The sequence below is a fragment of the Pseudoliparis swirei genome, chromosome 4 (assembly GCF_029220125.1).
Source record: "Pseudoliparis swirei isolate HS2019 ecotype Mariana Trench chromosome 4, NWPU_hadal_v1, whole genome shotgun sequence".
NCBI lineage: Eukaryota > Metazoa > Chordata > Actinopteri > Perciformes > Liparidae > Pseudoliparis > Pseudoliparis swirei.
This window is the reverse complement of record NC_079391.1, coordinates 6,306,705-6,330,390: the sequence shown is the minus strand read 5'-3', so window position 1 is coordinate 6,330,390 and position 23,686 is coordinate 6,306,705. Positions and strand designations below refer to the sequence as shown.

The window sequence follows — 23,686 nt, the reverse complement described above, 5'->3', positions numbered from 1 at the left end:
TGTAAAGATAATTCAAAGGAATTATCTCTTAAAGAAGCAAATAACCAGATCGCGTCCACTACCATACAAACGTTCATCGGTTCACATTTCAAAAGAAAAGCAATTTTATCAGCGCGAGTAATTAAAATATCACATTAATCATTCCGCTCACAATTAGCAGTCACGTAGACATCAACAGTCGACAAATACAATATATTGTGTATTTACTGGGGTGGGGGAGGGGGAGGGGGGGGGATCCAACAGAGGCAGCTCTGTGTCCTTGAAGTGGAGAGAGCAAAGAGAAGTTTATTCTCTTCGCCGAGGGGTAATTAGGAGAAAAGAAGAGCATCTCTTGGTTTCGAAGCCAAGAGCGTGTCACCGGCTCTGGAAGAGGATCCAAGAATAAAAGTGTCCAATTATTAATTCCAGCTCTTTGTGTTTGCCAGTCGGAGCTTGCTCATGAGCTCGCCGGGCTTGATATTTAGATTTGGCTCCAACGCTCGCTTTGCTGCCGTGTCCGTCCACATCTCTCTTCGGGGGTCGGCAATTATCATCCTCTCCTCCGCTGTGCCACGCCCACTCTCTCAGTTCCTGTGCGGCGATGAAACGGACCGCTCATTTTTTTAAATTATTGGCTGCTACAAAGTTCAAAAGGCAAAACTCATGAACTATTCTGCTTGAATCCATATTAGTTATCTTTTAAACTTTCAGAAAAGATTTTTTTTTTGGACTGCAGGAAAACCATTTGCCGCTCTAGTTTGCAGAATCGCACATTTAAATAATGCGCCAGGTGCAGCCACACCTCGCTTTTAAAAGTTAATGGAAGATGACACTCTGATTGTTAATTCATGTTCGGCCTTAAACGCACGTATGATTAATTAAGAGACTAAATACAACCCTTACGCCTGACTAAATGACTAAATGATGTGCCATTTAATTAAGAAAAGGGGAGTTGGACACACAAAATAAGGCTCATTGTTTGACTCCAAATGGTATAATTAATGACCTAATAGATAATAAAACATAGATGCAAAGTCAGAAATCCTAATCATGGGTTCGGATGACCTTATTGCAACCCTGAAATCATTCTTAACCCTTTTCATTCCTGCACTCTGTCAACCACATCATCAGAACAGCCTTCCTCCACCTCTGTAACCTCCCTCCGCCCCTCAATGTCATTTACACATGTGTAACATCCAGGCTTGACTACTGCAATCATATCCTCTATATAGCGATGGTGCTAAACCTCTTTTCAGTGATGTACCTCCTGTGAAATATGTTTCTGGCCAAGTACCCCCTAACCAGCCATTTTTGGTTAAATACACAGCGCTGTGCCATCAGTGTCCGATTTAATATCCAATATATCCAATTCTCTTCATGGACTTACACTTATATTCTATTAAAAAACATTTTTTAATGGATGCTCATTTAAAATATGTTTTACAAATCTCATGTGCCTTCACGTACCCCCAGGGGTACACATACCCCCATTTGAGAACCACTGCTCTATCGTGCCACACACAGAGTCCTTAATAAACTCCGTTATGTACGGCGCTACACTCAAGTCATCACATCACCTCTTGTCCTCTGGGACCTCCCTGGTTCAACACGGGATAAAGGTTTTAAGATTCAGTTCACTCCCTGCAAGGCACTCACGTTGTTTTCCCCTGACCTGTCTGACCTCCTCCATCAGCAGGCCTCCACCCGACGCCTCAGATCTGCTGACCTCCTGCAGGATCCGAGCGCCGGCGCGTGGGTGTTTTCAGTCTTCGCCGCTCTCTCTTCCCCAAATTCAAAAAGGCCGTAAAAAACTCAACAACCAATCCCCCCACTTTGAAAAGCTCTATAAATCTGCTGTGATAATGTTATAGCTTAAGTCATGGCGTTTTGTAATCAGTCTGGTAATAATATAATATAATAACATGTTTGAATATCTATCTTCATTTACTGTTTATGTATCTGGTCTTCAGTATTAATATGGATATCAGTAACATCAGTTATTCCTCCGGTTTCTTTTTTAACCTTTGAATCTCCCTGAAGGAGAAAGTGTAAAAAGTAAATTATGTTCAGATGTCGACGTCTCCAAAAACAAGAATCAAATTACACGCAAGGCCGGGAAAAAAAAGGGCTGCTTGCCTCCTGAGTTTGGAAACCATAACAATAAAATTAATGTTTGTATAAAAGACAGAACACTGCCTTGAGGGAGGTTGTACCTCTTTAGTGGCGGAGGGAAATATTTGTGTGACTTTCCAAAAATACTCAATGAGAAACAGACTCAGTGAAGTATACGTATAAAAAAATGTAAATGTATGTATTTATTCTTTCATTGCTTTTTTGATTAAGCAGCGAAACATACATTTACAGTTAACCCTCTTATTACCTTTGGGGTCACTTTGACCTTATTCAATGTTTAACGTCTCTAAAAAAAGATTGACATCATGTTTTTTGCTTCATATTTCATGACTTTTCCTAATTTATTGGGGAAAACTGGGAAAACATAAAATTCACATGATGATATGTTTTCAATGTCCTGTACACAACTTGTACGCATCGGTCAATTTGACCCCGGGCGGTTTCTCACTGTGTAAAACATATAAGAAATATCAACATTTATATTTATTTAAAGGGCTATTTAGGTAGTCAACAAACACACATAAAGTACCTCACACTTAAACTTGGGAAACTATAATACTTCTAATCATTTTCTGGAGGTTTTAATTGCTGTGGTCAAAAAGGGTAAAAGATGTTCGTACATTTGAAGGTAACAGGAGGGTTAATTGAAAAGCACCCGAGAGGTCACGGGAAGGTTAAGTCTTGTCATTTCTAACGGCCATTTAACGATTCGGTCAAAAGTTCAATCAATGTCCCCGGACACATTTTGATATCTGGAGCTCCGATCGAGCCAAAAAAAATCAAAAAGGACGGGGGCCATAACACCCACCGCTTGATCTCTCTCTCCTGTCTGCAGGGAAGAGTCCTGATAAAAAATGATGAGGCAATGTGAGTCACTCAGGCTTTTTGGTCATGAGGCTGTTTTTGTGAGTGTGTGTGTGTGATTAAGTCTTTCTTTGGGCCAGATGAACACTTCCCTCTATTGCACTTAATCAATAAAGTCTGTGACTTTTCCCTTGGGTACCCACTCTCCACTCCTCCTATCTCCTCCCCCCCCTCCCCCCTTTTTTCCTTTCTTTTGTGAGCCTACTCGTGACGGCGGAAGAGGAAGCGGCCGACGCATGTAAATTGGTCTCTTGTAAATGAAGTGAATTGAGACGGAGCTCATCGGCATGCGTGGAGCAGCGTCCCATAAAGTAACGACGCATATCAATCACGCGCCGCGCGTCTCCGCGTTCGACAGGATTCACGACCTTCTGCGAGGATTTCCTCCAGGCAAGATGCAGTACAACCCCGCGTAGAAACACACACACACACACACAGACACTGACACACGCTCACATATCAAAGGCACATCCTCATTCACTCTTCCGTCCACACACACACACACACACACACACACACACACACACACACACACACTCTGCTCGGCACTCTGTCAAGCAGTCACTGCGGTTTGACACCAGCCCTCCTATCTCATCATTAGTTTTAGTGAGAGATGTCCTGTCCCTCTCAACAAAAACAAACATGGCAGGCGGTGACGAATCAATTAATCAGACGAGGCGTTTGCCGATAGTTATGTTTCACTTACGACTAATGTGCATTGAATGTCTCTGGAAAAGTTTCCAATAATGCACGGACAACACTTTCAATCAGCGTTCCCCGGACCGGCCGTGATCGATGAACGGTCGGAGTCGGATGGATTGCTGTCAAAACAGCAGCTTTCTATGACTGATGGTCGTTGTCCACGGCGACCCAATTGATGCACCTCTGGACGCGACACCGGGGCGGCGTTTTGTCCTCTGCTTCGAGGGTTTGGCCGGATTTAGACGCGTTGATTCATTTGATATTTTCTTACCCCGTTAGGATGGGGGGTTTTTCCCGCTGTTGATATATCTGGAAAAAAAATAGACAAAATCTCACCGCTGTTGCAGAGTCATCAGATTTCCTTCACAATCAGAGTGAATCCCGAGAGATTATTCGTCTCACGGCAAGAAAGTATTTGGTCGATCTGTATTTTGAACCTCCCACAGAAGCCTGCCGAGATATAAAATAGGAATGCGAACATTAAAAATGAACATTAGAGAGCTAGTTTGATAATTTAGCGATGCTTTAATCACAGTCAGAATCACTGGTTGCAGAAAAATGAGCCGAACAACCGGCAGGAAGTGGTTAAATGTCAGTTAGTCGGTGAGGTGGACTGGAAGTTTTGTTGTTGTTTGCAATGCTGTGATTGTTACTGTGTGCGAAAAGAAGATTGAGGGGACGTCTCTGTCGTCGTGTAACACTTCAAGTCCACGTTCTTTGTTAGCGTTTTGCTTTCGACCACCGTGTTGAGCATCAATCCCACCTCTCTGGCCTCGCGGTCAGTCTCTCCTCTTTGGCCCACTACACCTCCTCACTTCCTTTTCTATAACTATCTACTTCTATTCTCACATCCTTCAGTTAAAGACATTTTGTGATCACTTTTTTTCCCAACTTCATTTCATTAACTTGTCTCTGGCCCGACTTCCCAGTCTCTCCTCGCCTCTGCTGTTTGTCTCCATCTCTGCGTTGCTTTATTTCCTTCGCATTGAAAATGCGGAAGGTTATGTTTTGATCGCCGTGTATTTATTTATTTATTTATTTATATGCGTGTTCCTCGCATAACAAAAAAAGTTTTAAACCAAATCGCATGACATTTGGTGGGATGATTGGTTATTATCCGGGGACCATTTGATTAGATTTTGGGACCGAACGGGTCAAAGGTCAAGGTCAAGGTCATGAAAAGGTCATGAAAAGGTCAACATCTTCTTGAATCGCATGAAATTTGGTGGGATGATTGGTTATTATCCGGGGACCATTTGATTAGATTTTGGGATCAATCGGATCAAAGGTCAAGGTCATGGAAAGGTCAACATCTTCTTTTTACCATCGCACGGTCAATTTTTATCCAATTGGCATGCAACTAATGCCAAAATGTTCATAATTCAATGCCCAATCTTGTGATATGCGAAGGTATGCACTCTACAGAGTGCCCATTCTAGTTTGCCTATGTATTCTCTCTTTTCTCTTAGTTCCTTCCCTCTTTCTATACTTCTCTGCAGTTTATCTCTCTCTCTCTCTTCTCTCTCACTTCTCTCTCTCTTGCCTCCCTTTTCCTCCTCCTCTCTTTTGCCTTTCTTGTCTCGTCCTCTCTCTCTCTCTCGCGGCCTCCCTATCCCTACTCGATCAGACAGTGGAAGCAGCCAAGCTGCCGAAGGCGAGAGCAGACAGAGGAGCCGCTCTGTTCGACCTCCCTCCCTCTCCGGAGAGGCAAACTAATGCCGACACGCCAATAAGCTGCAAGGAGACAATTATTCACCATTTATATCAGCTCTCCGTCTTTCTGCGTTAGAGCTGCACACCTCTGGAACTCCACGTCGGGTTTTTAATACTTTTATCCTTTCATGGGTTACATTTAGGTCTATAGAGATTTGCACCAGCCACAGAAACGCCTAGAGGTTGCTTGTTACTGGAAGATCATTAGTCAACAATAAACATAACTGAGAGAATCTGGAGGCAGGGAAAATAAATAAAAAGACATGATCTCACATCAACTGCTATTAAAATGCCCTTCAGCTAGACACTTAACTCCCGACTGCTCCACTGGATCTGCTCCGTGTTCAGCAGATGAAGACTGTAATTATACTTGGCGTGTGTGTGTGAATATAAACATAAACTGTAGCTGAATAGGAACCGGTTTTAGTTAAATTAGTATTTTCTTTCTTGAACTAAATCAATTGAAATCTCCAATCGTATATACACTACCGTTCAAAAGTTTGGGGTCACTTAGAAATGTCTTTATTTCTCAAAGAAAAGCACTGTTTTTTCAATAAAGATAACATTAATCAAAAATACACACTATCCATTGTTAATGTGGTAAATGACTATTCTAGGTGGAAGTGTCTGGTTTCTAATGAAATATCTCCAGAGGTGTATAGAGGCCCATTTCCATCAACTATCACTCCAGTATTCTAATGGTACATTGTGTTTGCTAATCGCCTTAGAAGACTAATGTCTGATTAGAAAACCCGTGCAATTATGTTAGCACAGCTGAAAACAGTTATGCTGGTGATATAAGCTATACAACTGGCCTTCCTTTGAGCTTGAAGTTTGAAGAACAAAATTAATACTTCAAATATTAATCATTATTTCTAACCTTGTCAATGTCTTGACTATATTTTCTTTGAAATGTTCAATTCATTTGAAAAATAAAAGTGTGAGTTTTCATGGAAGACACGAAATTGTCTGGGTGACCCCAAACTTTTGAACGGTAGTGTATCCTGTAGAGTAGCTTATAAAATCGAACTCAATTACAATTTTTTGTAACGTGTTTAAGTGTTTTTCATCAAGTGATGAGGGAGAGATATACAGGCAGGCATCTCCTTTGTGTTGTATAAATGCCGTTTGGACAATTCCGAAAGTATGTTGAAAGTATATTTGTAAATGACGCGAGAATTCAAAGCTAGAACGTAGCAGCTATGCTCGCTCTCGGTGTCATGCTATCCTTGTGCCTCGTTGTTTTATGTATTATCTCTTTGTTTGCTCTTTTCCAGTCTTACAACGATCAATCTTGTAGAACACGGACAACACGGTTCAGCTAAAATAGTTTTAATTTATAGCAAAGTAACATCACAAGTGATTCAAACTATAGTTTCTCGTCTTCATAACTTTCAAGAACACATTTTCTCTGCTTCTGAATTTCCTCTTGGCTGTTGATGTCTATCAGTATCGTTCATTTAGAAAATGACATCAGAGGGCGATATGGATCCGTATCAGACCGGCGAGGGCGATACGTGGCTGGCACGACCCACGAGCCAATCAGAACGCTTGTAGGCCTACTGTTGTCGCCATATAATAATTCATCTTTATTCATAAAGAAAATGTAAGATAGCTGTGTAATCCTGCCCAGAGGAAACGCAGGTCGAGGACAGCATCATCAGTGTAACGCTGCTTATGCTTCAACTCTGTCACAAAACATTTTTGGCAATGGGTGCCCTTTTTTGGGGGGTTTGAGCACCCGCCCCACAAATTGTCCGTGCACGTGCCTGCCGTGAACTATTGGCTCCAGCCTGCTACATATCGGCGACGGAGCGCTTCTCTTATCTTGAGCTCGACCTCCGCCGTGATCGCGCCGCGTGTGCGTCGTCATGTCTGATCGCGTTGATCAGGGTTGCCAGGTCTGTGTGACAAAACCAGCCCAATGTCAGAACTCGAAATATGCCCGTGCCAAACCATATACACTGCTTTTAAAGTCCATGTCCATGTGTGTACGTGCTGATCTGGAGTCAGTTTGGTAGGATTTGGGTATAAATAGATTATTTCATTTAAAATATGGATTTTTATTTCAAGATATTCATGTAATTTGCATGTAAAATAGGTCTACCCGAACCAGCGGACACAAAATTCAACCCGCGGCAACACTTCAAAAGTAGCCCAATTCCGCGGGAAAACCGCGGACCTGGCAACACGGGCGTTGATGTCTCAGGTGAACGGCGCCGCCCACTCGCTTCCTGTCTCGTCAACCATAACAGTGGTGGAGCACAGTGAAAATGTGTTCCCTCGTCCGCCTCTCCTCTCTCTGGGGTTTCACACTCCTCTCTGGCCTTTTTCTCCCTTTTCACCCGCTGTTCCTCTCGCTCTGTCTCTCCCCGCCACGCGCCTGTCTCCCTTCATCATGGGGGAGGCGAAGCCGTCTGAGGCTTCTCGCACGCGAGCCGACCCCTCCGTGGCGTCTCCTCCGCCGTGAAGATCCTCCATCGTAGCATCTGTCGGTCATTTCTTCCTGCAGTTGCCGTCACGGCGTGTTGTTTCTCCAAGACCCGAGGTGATGCTGTTGATATAGTCTCAAGATGAGGATTTGAGAAGATCTTATCTGGAATTTTGGTTCAAACAGAACATCGTCAAATGAGTCAAATGAACAATACATCTGTGTTCCCCAATGTTTGTTTCTCAAGTGTGAGGTCTAATGATTAGTTAGCATAATGTTGCTGCAAATATGATTATTTTCTTGACCTCAAACTCACACAGTCTGATACAAGCATCCAGATATAGAACAAGACTTATTTAAACCCATCTTGTGAACGTTGCTATCGCACACTCGCCACTGTATAAGTAAAAACAAACCTTCCACAGTGGAACATCAGCCTTTTGACCTCGTAATAGAGACCAAAGTTAATATTTTCCAATAAATGACCTCATCTCTCATCAAACACCGACTGGCTTTTTTTCCCCAGAAGGCTTTGTTCATGCAGATTCAGCGTAATGTGATATATTTATTTCTCGGAGTCATCAATACCAGCACTAGTATTACACATGAACCCATAAGACCCATTTTTTCTCCTGCAGCGATCTAAATATGCAATGTGCTTTCTCTCCCTCTCTCTGTGTGTGGGTGAATGTGTGTGTATTTTCCCCATGGCTACATGCCTGTGTCTGCATGTGTGTGTGTGTGTGTCCATGCAGCTCCAGCCAACGCCCAGATCGTGCACTCAGGCGCTGCGTGTAACGTCAAGGATGATAACATCAGTGAGAGAATCTACACCATCAAAGAAGGAGACACACTAGTGCTTCAGTGTATTGTTAAAGGACACCCACGGCCACAGGTAAGCTCCCGAGCCAACCTGCCGAGAAAGGTGTGTGTGTGTGTGTGTGTGTGTGTGTGTGTGTGTGTGCCAGAACGTTTGTTAATGGACTCTTTGCCACGATGTTGATGCCAATTCTGTGATCCAGGGTGACGAGTATAGGCGTTGATACTTTTGGATTCTTGGACAACATTGGACCAGATTAATATGACAACTGATTGAATAAATCAATTAAGATTTGACAGCTTTGCATATTAAACACACAGATAATCATATATTATATTTTTGGTACAGTAAATATAAAACCAGCTGGTTTCACAACTAATTGACATACAATGGAATAATCAACATCATTATCAAGATAGATACTTATATTCATATTATATATATATATTAGATTAGATATTCCTTTATTAGTCCCACAGTGAGTATATTTCAGGATCACAGCAGCGGGTGCACATTAGAGCATTAATAAAAATAAAACACAAAACACAATAAAACACTAAATATACAGAGGAAACACAATATATACACAAGGCAGTGACCAAAGTGAATATTTTAATATTAATATTATATCATATATTAATATAAATATTATATCATATATTAATATTAATATTATATCACATATTAATATTATATCATATATTAATATTAATATTATATCATATATTAATATTATGTCATATATTCATATTAATATTATATCATATATTCATATTCATATTATATCATATATTAATATATATTAAAGTAGATAGTCAATATGCTCCATCAGAGCCGTGCATTTATCAGAAAATACCATTTTCCATCACCTTGCCGACGGTGTAATCAATGAGCCACACTAGCACTCAAACCACTTCCATCTTTAAGAAACTCCAGATGTGCAGATCTCTTCTCCTTCAATCTTGCTGAGTTGGTAAATAATGTATCTTTCAGATACTACAGCTAATAACCCTGTTCTCATATTTTCCTGCCACAAATACAGCACCGCCGGAGGTTTCATGAAGCTGCTGTCGTTGTATAACGCACGAGCGCCTCCTTATATCCGGGGAGACGACACTTTGTCGACGTGCTGCTGAAGTTTCCAGGCTCTGCGTGTCGGGGGGGCGAAACGTGACCGAGCCGACCGCGGGCGCCGAGCGTCCGTCGATAAAACACATTCCCGAACCTCGCGAGCGCCGACGATAGGATACGCCCGCGAGTCATTTGCTCTCCGTGTAAAGTGTCACCGCGCTTGCGTTTGATTCACGCCGTCTCCAGAAAAGCACGCCTCGCCTCGGCGTTCGCAGGTCGACGTTGGCATCGGTTGGCACCGACATGAATAATGTGGAGCTGTTAGTGACACATGCAGCGTGTTGTTGTGATGAAGGAGCCCAGCGCGAGCTCAGGGTTTAGAGAGTCTGCCTGTGACTTAATGCTACAGACACAATTGACTTTATTTTTTTATTTAGCGAAGCTAATTATACAGCTGGGAAAAACACATGGAGGATTGTATATGTTAAGATAAATACACACAATGCATTCATTGATGAATCCCAGTAGGACTTTTTATAAATTGCTGTTCGCCACATGAAACTCCTTCTGTACTTTTGAGCGACGTTAGAAAGAAGAGAAGAAGCACCGATACTGTTATCCAACAGCTGCGTTTGGAGTTAAAAGAGAGGGCATAACCTTTATTCGTCCATAAAGAAATACTTTTTTAGAGCGTTTAAGCGAACACACACACACACACACACACACACACACACACGCATAGCGAGAGAGAGAGAGAGCAGTAGATGCATCCAATAGTTGACACGTGGTTTCCCTGGGTACAACATGTTGTACGAGGGCCTTCGTGTGTGTGTGTGTGTGTGTGTGTGCATATGTGTGAGTTTACCGAGCTGGATGTAAAGTGAACTGTGTGTGTTTTGCGTGGGGGAGTGTGTGTGAGGTGAGAAAAGCAATGTTCCTCACGTGTGAATGTCCACTGGCATCACATCAACATGAATAAAACAGTGGCTGTGTCTGGGCCTTGTTTTCGTTTGTATATATGCGTGTATCGACTGTGTGTGTGTGTGTAGGTGTGTGTGTGTGTGTGACCCTGCAGATGCAAACAAATCATTTGTGCGGAGCTGCAATATCTAATCACACACCTGTTGACCTGACCTGCATAAACTCACTGGGCTGTCACTCCTCTTTCATTTCATCCATCCATCTTTCCCTCACTCTCTCGCTCTCTCTCTCCCTCTCTCTCTCTCACGCACAGACGTACAACACATTAACCGGTCGCCCCAAAATAAATACTGACCGACTTTAAATAAAAAACCTTTCTACTTTCGCCCGCTGGCGGAATAATAATCGTTATAAAACTGTTCTCTGAAAAGAAAAAAACACCACATACTACTACACAATTGCATCCCCCCCCCGCCCGCCCCCACCCCTCCCCCAGGGGGGGGTGCAGTTCAAAGATGGGGGAAATTGCGTCAGTGATTGCTTGTTCTCCGGGTCGGAGGTGGTAGCGTATTTTTTAAATAACGATCACATCGGTCGCATTGCCAGAATGTAGGATGTATGTACGACTTACACTGCCTGCAGCCACGTTGTGTGTGTGTGTGTGTGTGTGTGTGTGTAGAGACACACTAACAAACACGGGCAGACACAAAGAAACAGACGAAGGCTGCAGCAGTGAAAACACGTCCGTAGCTCGAGGCCTTCGGATAGGAACACCGAGGTGGAGACGACGTCTCCGTCAGATGGCGGGCGGCGCGACGGCGCGTGGACTCAAGTCCTACTCACGTGTTCCTGAGACTTCACATCGGGGAAGAAATTGTCAATCGTGGAAATTTAGTTATTTTGTCACAGCTCTTTATAAATTATTCTTGTGTCCTACTTCAACCAGTGGTGACCTTGGGGGGGAAAAAAGCAATAATATAAGCCACATATACACTACCGTTCAAAAGTTTGGGGTCACTTAGAAATGTCTTTATTTTTCAAAGAAAAGCACTGTTTTTTCAATCAAGATAAGATTAATCAAAAATACACACGATACATTGTTAATGTGGTAAATGACTATTCTAGGTGGAAACGTCTGGTTTCTAATGAAATATCTCCATAGGTGTATAGAGGCCCATTTCCATCAACTATCACTCCAGTGTTCTAATGGTACATTGTGTTTGCTAATCGCCTTAGAAGACTAATATCTGATTAGAAAACCCTTGTGCAATTATGTTAGCACAGCTGAAAACAGTTATGCTGGTGATATAAGCTATACAACTGGCCTTCCTTTGAGCTTGAAGTTTGTAGAACAAAATTAATACTTCAAATATTAATCATTATTTCTAACCTTGTCAATGTCTTGACTATATGTTCTATGAAATGTTCAATTCATTTGATAAATAAAAGTGAGTTTTCATGGAAGACACGAAATTGTCTGGATGACCCCAAACTTTTGAATGGTAGTGTATAATATTCAACAACATATTGGTAGCTACATATCACCATGGTGATGGAAAAAAGGTGATTTCTGATAGTTCATCTTCATTTATTTGAGTGTTTGTATGAATATGAACTGTTGGCCGACAGTTTTGTGTCATGCAACCACAATGCAACGCACATATGAAACTTAGTCAGGGTCGATCCTCCTGAAATGTACGTATAACCGCCAATAACACGCAAACAAACTTGTTGACAAATGCGTGTCAACACATGCAAACGTATAACATAACTTTCAATGCTGGCGACGACACGTGTCTGTGTTCACAAGGACGCGGCGTCGAGTGGAAGGTTGAATATGTACACAGAGAGAGAGAGAGAGAGAGAGATCAGATAATGACAACATGATCAAACAGTGGAAGGACATTGAATGATGGAGGAATAAAGACAGATACGGTGATAAGAGATAAGAGAAAGAGATGGTGATGCTTATTGTGATCAAAAGGGTTGAACGATTTAACCACAAGATAATCACGCCTGTGTGTGTGTGTGTGTGTGTGTGTGTGTGCATTCACCTTGCACAGTGTTTGCATTATTTCTCTAATAATATAATACATGTCTGTTCTAACGTTGTGTCGGAGAAAAAAAGAATCTGATTTTATTTTGTTATTTGACATCTTAGAAGCTGTTGCATGCTCACAACGCCCCACCTTGGTCACATGTCCCCCCCCCCCCCATTCTCTCACCCGTTTCCTCCAAAGGGTGGTAGAATAATAATAAAAAAAGACTAAAATTGTCCAAATCAGCCACATGTACACTACCGTTCAAAAGTTTGGGGTCACTTAGAAATGTCTTTATTTTTCAAAGAAAAGCACTGTTTTTCAATAAAGATAACATTAATCAAAAATACACTTTATACATTGTTAATGTGGTAAATGACTATTCTAGGTGGAAACGTCTGGTTTCTAATGAAATATCTCCATAGGTGTATAGAGGCCCATTTCCATCAACGATCACTCCAGTGTTCTAATGGTACATTGTGTTTGCTAATCGCCTTAGAAGACTAATGTCTGATTAGAAAACCCTTGTGCAATTATGTTAGCACAGCTGAAAACAGTTATGCTGGTGATATAAGCTATACAACTGGCCTTCCTTTGAGCTTGAAGTTTGAAGAACAAAATTAATACTTCAAATATTAATCATTATTTCTAACCTTGTCAATGTCTTGACTATATTTTCTTTTCAATTTTCAATTCATTTGATAAATAAAAGTGAGTTTTCATGGAAGACACGAAATTGTCTGGATGACCCCAAACTTTTGAACGGTAGTGTAAGTAAACAAAAAACAAGCAGAGAAGTCCTCAGACATGCATTGTTGGTGTGCCGGCTCGGAGTCAGTAGAGGTGAGCCGTGGGCGTGACCTCTGTCCCAGTGCAGTGTTCTGCTGGAGGAGCGATACTGCGGCACGCTGCAGCCGGTCCCACTGGGCGGACCGAGTTTCCACCGCGCTATCGGCGGTATTGATAACCTGATCCCCGTCACCCCAGCTCTCCTTCCTCCATCCTTACATCTTTCCAGACCCTTCTTTACTTACACACACACGGACTGTTGCGCCATTGCACAACGCTTTCTCTTTTTTTTAAAGACACATATCATGAAATCTGAACTATATTTGCTGTCGTTTTAAACAAAAGAACGAAACACCGAAAAAGTATTTCACGACTATTTTCTCCCAGAATAAAATGGAGACAAAGTATGGAAGCCCGTTAACGCCACTGTGAGGGAAAAAATTAGGATCCTGTAAGTCAGAATAATGAGATACTACCTCATAATATAAGATAGTAAGTCAAAACAATGAGATACTATCTCATAATATAAGATAGTAAGTCAAAATAATGATATGATTATTTTGACTCACTATCTCATAATAATGAGATATTATGAGATAGTGAGTCAAAATAATGAGATACTATCTCATTATTCTAAGATAGTAAGTCAAAATAATAAATGAGATAGGAAGTTAAAAAAGAGATAGTATCTCATATTATGAGATACTAAGTCAAAAATAATGAGATAGAATGATATATTATTAATGATAGAGATAGTATATTATGAGATAGGTTAAAAACATTAGAATATTTTCATTATTTTATGTTTTCCTCACAGTGGTTTGTTTTTTAGTTCGGGAACGTAAGCTCAGCAGGGATGAAATATTGACACGGACCGGATGAAAATATTCCGTGACACGGACCTCAAGGAGTTTACATCATTTCCTCCGTGACTCCTGCGGCGTGACTCTCTCTGTCTCGTTTGTTTCTAAAACAAATGCAGAACTCGAGTCAAATAGAAAATAGTAAAATAAAAACGCCACATAAAAACGTTCCCTAGTTCTTCCGTGACCCTCCTCCCATTATGACATCTCATTATGACATCCACTTGCTGCGTGGTGTGAGTGTGTGTAGAGACGTTGTAGAGACGCAAGTCAGTCAGCTTCTGAAATCTGGCACCCATAATAAATAATAACATATCTGATATCATATTAAGAAATGTGCGACGCTGTCTGTGATTTCCCCGAGTTCCTCAAATCTAGAGACTTCTGGGTTTGAAGTGCTACTGGAGGTCCTCCCTGGACTGCAGAGAGAAATACATAACTTATGACATCATAGACGGGAATAGACATATTAGTTATCTTATTCTGGAACTTTTTGGGGTCATTTTCAGTCCACATGTGTGACTGTTGAAAGACGTTCATTCTCTGTATTATTTTGATATCCAAAGACGATTTTGCCCCCTCAAAAAAAAAACTTGAATCGATGCCGTCTTGGATTGAGATGATCGACTCCTCTTTCTCTCGCTCTCTTCACCTCTCTCAGAAAGAGGAGGAGGAGGAGGAGGAGGAGTGAGGCCCAATGAAGAGCTTCTTTACTGGGAATGAGTCTGATTGAGGATTTATCCTCCACCAAGACTGATTGTTTACCTTTTGCCGGAGCTTGATTGAAAAGAAAAGCTCTCTCTCTCTCTCTCTCTGATCCATACGGAGGAGAGATGAATCTCATCATTCCTCTCTCCTTCGGTCTCTTTCTTCGTCGGTCTCTCTTTCTTTCTTCCTCTCTTTTTGTTGCAGTCTTTTTCTCTCAGGTCTTTTGTCTTCTTCCCATCCCCCGCCTCATCTCCTCAGATGTCTTTGTTATATTTGCTCTTCTTTCACCCTTAAAACTGATCTGTTCCTCCTCTTTTATGTCCCTCGTAATTTCTCCATCCCTTGCTTTGTGTTTCTTCTTTTACACTTTCTCCTCTCTCTCTTCTCTCTTCTGTCCTCGCTCCTCGTTTCTCTACTCCTCTGTTCCCTCTGTCCTCTGTCCTCTCTCCTCTGTCCTCTCTCCTATGTCCTCTCTCTTCTGTCCACTGTCCTCTGTCCTCTCTCTCTCCTATTTCCTCTCCTCTCTTCTCGCCCCTCTCCTTCTCTCCTCTCTTTTCTCTCCTATCTTCTCTCTCCCCTCTCCTCTCTCCTCTCTCTCTCCTTTCCCCTCTCCCCTCTCCCCTCTCCCTTCTCTCCTCTCCCCTCTCCCCTCTCTCTTCTCTCCTCTCCTTTCCCTTGTTCTTTCTCCTCTCCTCTCTCTCTCCTCTCCATCTCTCTTCTCTCCTCTCACCATCTCCCCTCTCTCCTCTCTCTCCTCTCTCCTCTCCAGCCCAGCTCCCACCAGCCATCCATCAAGTCACAAACGGTTAGTTCCCCTCAAGGAGCAGCTGAGCTTAACGAAAGTCCATTTTATGTTCATATTTCTTTTGGGGGAAAAAAAAGTCGCCGCTTCAAACTCAAACATTGTTTTTCCACCTTTTATATTATTATTGTATTACCGGGGACCATTCCAAGGATTTTGAGACATTTCATTGCAGCGTGAAGACAGCAGGCGATATAATGAGGTTATCCTCCTCTATTCTCACGTCACCCGTCGGTTCTTTCTCCGAATACTTGAAGAAAGCAGAAAACCCCCCCAAAAAAACGTCGGTGTTAGAGGTCACCTGCAAGGTGCTTGGAGCATCGTTCAAGTTAACTCCAGGGACGGCGAGGCTTTCAGTTAACAAAGCACTGTAGTCTCGCTCACAAAGCTTTTCTTGTCACACACACACACACACACACACACAGAACACAATAGGAGAGTAAATGGTTTTTCTGAAAGTGATTCCTACCTCCTTATTATTTATTCATGGTTCTGCTGGTCATTGCAACCTTGAGACCGGGCGTGTGCGTGCCCGTGCATGTGTGTGTAGGTGTGTAAATGTGTGTGTGTGTGTGTGTGTGATGAATTCTATAAGAGAGGAAAAGGTGGAGAGAGAGCCACAGCAGAGAAAAGTGGAGAGGCAGAGAAAAGGAAGAAGTGGGGAATGGAGGGAAGGAGGGAGGGAGGGAGATGGGGGGGCTGCGGTCTGGAATATGGGTTTGGATTTCCGCCCTTGAGGGGTGAGTGGAAGGCGATCAATACTGAGGCTGAAAGCAAGGCTGATCGGGTGGCAGCACGAGGCTGCACAGGCACTCAGAGGGAACACGACCTCGACGCCAAGGTCACCGCCCGACCCCTAACTGGACGTAGGGACACAATGAAGAGGAGGAGAAGAAGATGAAGATCAAGATGGGTGGACAAAGGTTACGTGGAGGGGGGGTCCTAGACTGGTTGATGGCAGCAAAATGAAGAAGGAACTGTGGGGAGCAGTGTAGATTTAGAAGGAACGTGTCTGTGTATTTTATATCTGAGAGAGAGAAGGCAGAGAGACCTTTGAATCTCTATTCAGCGCCTTTTTAAAAACCTCAAAAGCTCCATACATACCACCTTAAATATAACCATGAAAACACGTGACACGTGAAAAAGAACTGAAGTGAAAGACGTAGTAAGAAAAAAAGTGAGAATCGAGGCGGGGACGAGATGGCAGACGCAGATAAAAATAAGAAACAGACTAAAATGAATCCATGATGTTTACTAAGACCTACGGATAGAACAACCAACGCTTTGTTTTTAGTTTTTTAGTTAGTTTTGGGGTATGTACGTATATATATATATATATATAAATTTTCAATATATATACATATATATGTGTATATGTGTATATATATATATGTATAAATATGTGTGTATGTATATATATGTATATATATATATGTGTATATGTATATATATATATGTGTATATGTATATATATATATATGCGTATACATATGTATATATATTTGTATGTTTGTCAAATGAGGGGACCTATAGTGGTATGAGGACCAGGTGAAGGGAACGAGGGATGATCTGGGCTGACATGAGAGTTAGTAAAGGAGACAGACAGGAAGAACACCACCAATAAGAGAAGGAAGGGGCGGAGCTGCACTGTCACACCTCTTGGTGCAATTCTGCATCTTATGCACACAAACGCCCAGTTTGGTGTTTAATTAGTTTAACTAGGAAGGTCTCTCTGTTGTTAAGGGGACTAAAGACACGACTGAAGCATGAACCCAGTCACGGCTGAGCACCGATAGGCCGACGCACACATCCCCTCTGCTCCATCGGAACATTTGATTGACACCCTCTGATAGGCGGAGTTTAAAACGAGCACACTTCAAACAGATTTGTCGCCTCCGTTCACGGGAACAGATTACTGTTCTCACTCCCAGAACATCGTGATTCATCAACAGCAGTTATGGTTACGATCAAATTTGTTGTGATGGATCTTTTTTCTTTTCTTTCTGTTGTCAGCACATGGATCCCTTTTTTGGGGTTTCCCCCCTGGCATTCTTGGGCGGTGGAGATCAGATTCATCCGGCTAATGGCCCGTCTGAAAGCAGAACATTTAATTAGATACATATCTTATGTCGAGATATTTTTCAAAACGGTATATAAAGCAAAATGTGTCACGGACTGAAATCACACGGCTGGACCTTGAGGTTGGTGAAGTGGCTGCTCTGCTCGTGGCATCGTGAAAGCGTCTCTGCTGTCTGCAGACATTCAGAAGAGTCATCAACCTCCTCACAGCAACCGCTTATCCAACACTTTGACATGGGCAACTTTAAAATGTGACTTTTGTACCGAGTGTAACAGTTTAGCTCCACGCCTTCCTTTTTGTAATAGTTGTTTTCATCCTGTCACACCATCTCGTCAGTCCAACTCCCCTCACCTGCCTCTGATCACCTCGTTAGTCCCTCATTCCGATCACCTCGTTAGTCCCTCATTCCCTTCACCTGGTCCTCACGCCCTTCTCACCTGCAGCCCATCCCCTCATTAGTCCCTCACTATTTAGCTCCCTCACTTCCACTTGTCCTCTGCCAGATTGTCTTGTGTTTTTGTGCCAAGTTCTCCAGCGTTATTAGAGTATATTCCTGACCTGCCTGCCCTGACCTCTGATTCTCTGCCCCGCCCCTTTTTGGACTTGTTTGCTTCTTCGACTGATCTCCCGGTTTTGACCCAGCCTGTTTCCAACCAAAGACAGTATTCTTTGTTACTCCTGTCTGAGTCGTGCTTTTGGGTCCACTCTAATAGCGCCGTGACACCGAATCTGCATACATCTCTTCACTTCACACTCAGAGACCAATGAGAAACCCAACCGGACAAAAGCTACTTGAGACGAGTCTTTGCATCTGTGTCCTTGACTACTTGAGACGAGAGAACAAAGACAAAAAAAAAATCAAATTAGATCTCCAAGCGAAAACAAGAAAAGCGTAATATCGCCGGTGATGAGTCTGGGGGCGACGCTCGACTCCTCTCTACCTCGTCTGTGTGGTGTCTCTGGAGTGTCTGCTGCCGTGGCAACGCACTGTACTTTTCAGACAAGCACCTCTCGGAGGCTAAGAATAATAAAGGTGATGTCTAAGTGTCTGTATGTCTGCGGGAGAAAGAAGTAGGCTCTCGATATTGTATAGGGTCTAGACGGAGGTAGGTAAACACACTGCAGACGGACAGGCAGCGATTTCAGTTAGTCACATGACTCGCTGACAAAAGTTTTGAAATATACATTTTCTGTTAATACATTTCTATAAATTAAACTGTTTTGATCGACCGCCGGCATAATTTTATCCTATCAGTAGTTGAGAATCAATTTTCTAAAACATATTGATTATTTTTGGATCCCTCATTAAATATTGAAGGTAGATGAGTACAATTAATGTTTTACAGCTTAAAATATTTAAAAAATATAGCACTTATAAGTGCAGATGTCATCTAAAGTGCAAATTATATATCGAAGTGCATATAAAATCAAAGAACATTTGGAATGCATAATGACAATGAAGTTAAAATAAAAATAAGCCTAATAAAAAGAGTTAGAATCTTATTTTTAAGGATGCTCCTAATGGCTCCAGTGCTGAACACCTGGAGCATGCAGTATAAATAAGTAATGCAATGAAAAAACATGCGTGTCAATAATTGTCAACCAGTACAGTCATACTCAAAATCAGAGTGATATGACAGGACCTCCTAGATTTAATTGGTCACCTGTCTGCTAAATTATGGATACTTGCAATTGGGAGTTCACGCAGGTAAAATAAAGCTTCTCTTTTATGGAACCAGCTTCCACCTTCAGTCCGGGAGGCAGACACAGTCACCTCATGTCGAGGAGACTGAAGACTTATTCCTCTTTAATAGTCTTATAGTTCGGGCTGAATCGGGTTCACCTGGTCCCACCCCTAGAGATGCTGCTATTGGCTGATAGGCTGCTGGGGGATGTTTAGGATACACTGAGCACCTCTCTCCTCTTCTCTCTCGACTTATGGATGAATTTTCATCTCTCCATCGCATTATAAACTCTTCTTCCTCCCCGGAGTCCTTGTGACTTCACGTCTCGTCGGGTCCATTGGACCCGGCTCTGCCTGAGGCCTCCTGCCACGGTCCTGCTGATGCATGATTCAAAGTGGCTATTAACAGTGACCCTGAGGTTCTTTGCCACAGACGTATCATTGGCAGTAAGTCGTAGTTTTCGATGTTCTGGACCAGAGACGAAAGCCTCTGTTTTATTGCCTTTTAATTGTAGAACATTAGCTGCCATCCCGTCACTTAGAATGGATACACAGAGTGCAGTGTGGTTAACTGTGCATCGGAAACAAGCCGTTGTGTGCAAGAGCCGACATGTGCAGTGAGAAAACAAGAGGTCCCAGAATAGATCCTTGGGGCACTCCACATGTGACGTGAGCTGTTGTTGATTTGAACATTCTGATGGCAGACACAACATTTCCCATTGTCCAGGTAGAGAGGAGAACCACCGGAGTGAAACTCCAATGATTCCTGCCCATTTCTCAGTCTCTCAATACGAATGATGTGCTCCACGGCGCTGCCGGCTGCACTCCGGGCCAGCGGCGCCATGACGAAGCCGTGTCCAGAGACCGCGGCGAGTCATAAAGCCATTTGTCACACGAAGGAGAGCCGGTTCTGCAGTTTCATCAACAAAAAAACACACTGGGATTGTTCTGCTGGCAAAAGCCGGCAGCCAGAGGCGTTGTGTGTTTGGGATGTTTCAGGAACGCCTGAAGGGAATTTCTTTTAAATTTAGCAGGATGAAAGAATTTGATTTTGATGGTCAAAGGTCAAGGTCACTGTGACTTCACAAACACAGATTTCTTTATTATTATGAGTTTTATAGGAGCAACGAAGCTCAGGGGATAGGCATTTATTCATTAACTGTATTTTATTGTCATATTACCGACAATTATATATATATACACTACCGTTCAAAAGTTTGGGGTCACTTAGAAATGTCTTTATTTTTCAAAGAAAAGCACTGTTTTTTCAATAAAGATAACATGAATCAAAAATACACACTATCCATTGTTAATGTGGTAAATGACTATTCTAGGTGGAAACGTCTGGTTTCTAATGAAATATCTCCAGAGGTGTATAGAGGCCCATTTCCATCAACTATCACTCCAGTGTTCTAATGGTACATTGTGTTTGATAATCGCCTTAGAAGACTAATGTCTGATTAGAAAACCCGTGCAATTATGTTAGCACAGCTGAAAACAGTTATGCTGGTGATATAAGCTATACAACTGGCCTTCCTTTGAGCTTGAAGTTTGAAGAACAAAATTAATACTTCAAATATTAATCATTATTTCTAACCTTGTCAATGTCTTGACTATATTTTATATTCAATTTTCAATTCATTTGATAAATAAAAGTGAGTTTTCATGGAAGACACGAAATTGTCTGGATGACCCCAAACATTTGAACGGTAGTGTATATATATATATGTATATATATATACATATATATATATATGACATTTATTGTCTGCATTTAACCCATCCTTAGTTACTAAGGAGCAGTGGATTGCTGTGAAGCGCCCAGGGAGCAACTGGGGGTTCAGTGCCTTGCTCATGGACACTTCGACTTCCACCTAATGGGGAGAACGGGGATCGACCACTCATCCCTCATGAGCTACAGCCGACCTGTGAGGTCATTAGTATCCGTGAGATAGATACATGACGTATCCGTCAAGCTTTTCTTTACTTCCGCCCCTCTCTCTCTTTATTTCAGCATCCTCATGGCACTCAGCAGCGACATCATCCGCCCGACACACACACACACACACACAGACGTACGTACACGAAAAAAGACGAGAGGGCTCACATTTCTCCATCTCATATGCCACGCTCGTGCTAATTAGCCGTCGCTCGTTACAACAAACACATCCAACATGGGCGGAGCGTGTGAGGTGGCTGCTGACACCGCTGCAGCTGCACACACACACCTACACACACCTACACACACCTCCACACCACGCACACACACAGGCCGCTTGGAGAGAGATGCTCACGTCTGCTGGTTCTGTCCGCCTTTGTTTTTTTTTCTCCCTCTGACTCGAGTAAACAATCCTTAACAATGCTCCAAAAGAAAAGTGAATTATATGTTTTGCATATGGAATTGTGATCATCTGAATATGCTTAAAAAGCAACGGCAAACATCCGCTGATCTACGGTGTCATAAAGCTATCACCATCATCATCTGCGGCAATGACTTGCACACAAGTTAATATATATATATATACGCTATGTATATTTATATATTTACTTAGAGATCATGACATTATCGTAAATGCTGATGATTCCATCGCCTCCTGTAATTTGATCGCAGCCTCGGTCTCACATTGCACAGGTAGAAAGAGCGATGAAGCCGTTCGTATTGTATGTCAAGGTTAGAGGGAGGGAGGGTGTATTTAATATCAATGACTCAGTTTTATTGGACTTTGTGAGGAAATGATCTCTGCACGGAGCGCCGGGAGGCGTCTCACTCCGATGCACCCGCACAACCCCCTGATGGCAACTGTTGCTCCGCTTTATTCAGACACAGGCGACTGCGTTGGATGAGTTATGGAAGAACTTATTCATGTGGAGTCAGTTATGTTCATATTGACACAATAATACCGTTATGCTACTTGCTTTATACTCTTGCCAAATACCTACAGTAGGTTATTGATTTCACATTTAAACAGTATAGTAAATGAAGATTGGATAATGTAATTTAACTAACATAAAGAAAAAACATAAATCATCTTTTTACCTCATTTTCTTCTCAATTTTTGTTGTTGTTGATCTTTTTGTATCTTCTGGTCTTTGATTTGTTTTCCTCTGTCATTGATCACACTTGTATTACTCCAAATGGGTTTCATCTTATTTGTAATATCATATTTTTTTCTTAATTCTACCTCCATTGTCTCTCCCCTGCTTCTCACCCCTTTTATCCTCCCACGTTTGTTGTATTTATCGTCATCCTATCGGCCCTCTTTGTTGTGCTCACACATCTCTGAGCTTCCCAAACACACGATGGCCACGAATCAGCGAAAGCATCGTCCATTCAGGCGGCGATGCATGAAATTATATGGATTCATCGCTTTAGTCTCTTTACTCTTTAAACCGTCCCTCTGTTCTTCCTCTCCTCTCCATTGCTTCACTCCATCCCTCCACATCTCCTCCCAGTGACAGATGAGTAGAATGGATATTTAGTCTCATACTGCATTTCATCCGCACCACGTCACTTTTCTTTTCTCAATTTAGACGAAGTGGGAGCGATTACTTCTGTCGGTTCACGCTGCCATTATCAACGATACTCCTTATTTTTACCAACAGTTATTTTTTATTCTCTTTCCCGCCCACGCTTTGCGTTTGTGTACGTCTCAGTGCCTCACAGTGTGTGTGTGTGTGTGTGTGTGTGTGTGTGTGTGTGTGTGTGGTTCTGCGTCCGTGCCAAGTAGTATTCCCCGATAACAGGATTACCATCTTAAGCCCATTCACGGTAAGTGAGCCAGTTGGATGGATCAAGCTCTGTTCCGTTGACTCCGCTGGTGTTACATCAAAAGAAGAGTTAGACAAATTGTAGAAGGCATGCAGAGCGAGCTCTGGGTGAGCGCCTGGGAACGTAACGGATTCAGACCCTGTAAATACCCCGGGAAGCGGCAGTGGTTTAGAAGGGGGGGGGGGGGGCTTTGCAAGCTCAGCATTACTGACAGTGATGTCAAGCAGGGAGCGATTTATCCCTTCACAGCTGTATTGTACTCAGCGGATGAGAGAAAACTACCGTTACGTCCCCTTTGTCTCGTCTAGGGGACGATAG

General features: G+C 42.4%; 1 protein-coding gene across 1 annotated transcript in view; it reads left to right on the top strand.

Annotated features, from left to right (window-relative positions):
• LOC130192352 (MAM domain-containing glycosylphosphatidylinositol anchor protein 1) overlaps positions 1 to 23,686 on the top strand; it is a 198,739-nt gene that overhangs the window by 47,084 nt on the left and 127,969 nt on the right. The window contains exon 3 of the mRNA XM_056412270.1: positions 8,578 to 8,717. Coding sequence (XP_056268245.1) covers positions 8,578 to 8,717 — 140 coding nt within the window. The remainder of the gene's footprint in view (positions 1 to 8,577; positions 8,718 to 23,686) is intronic.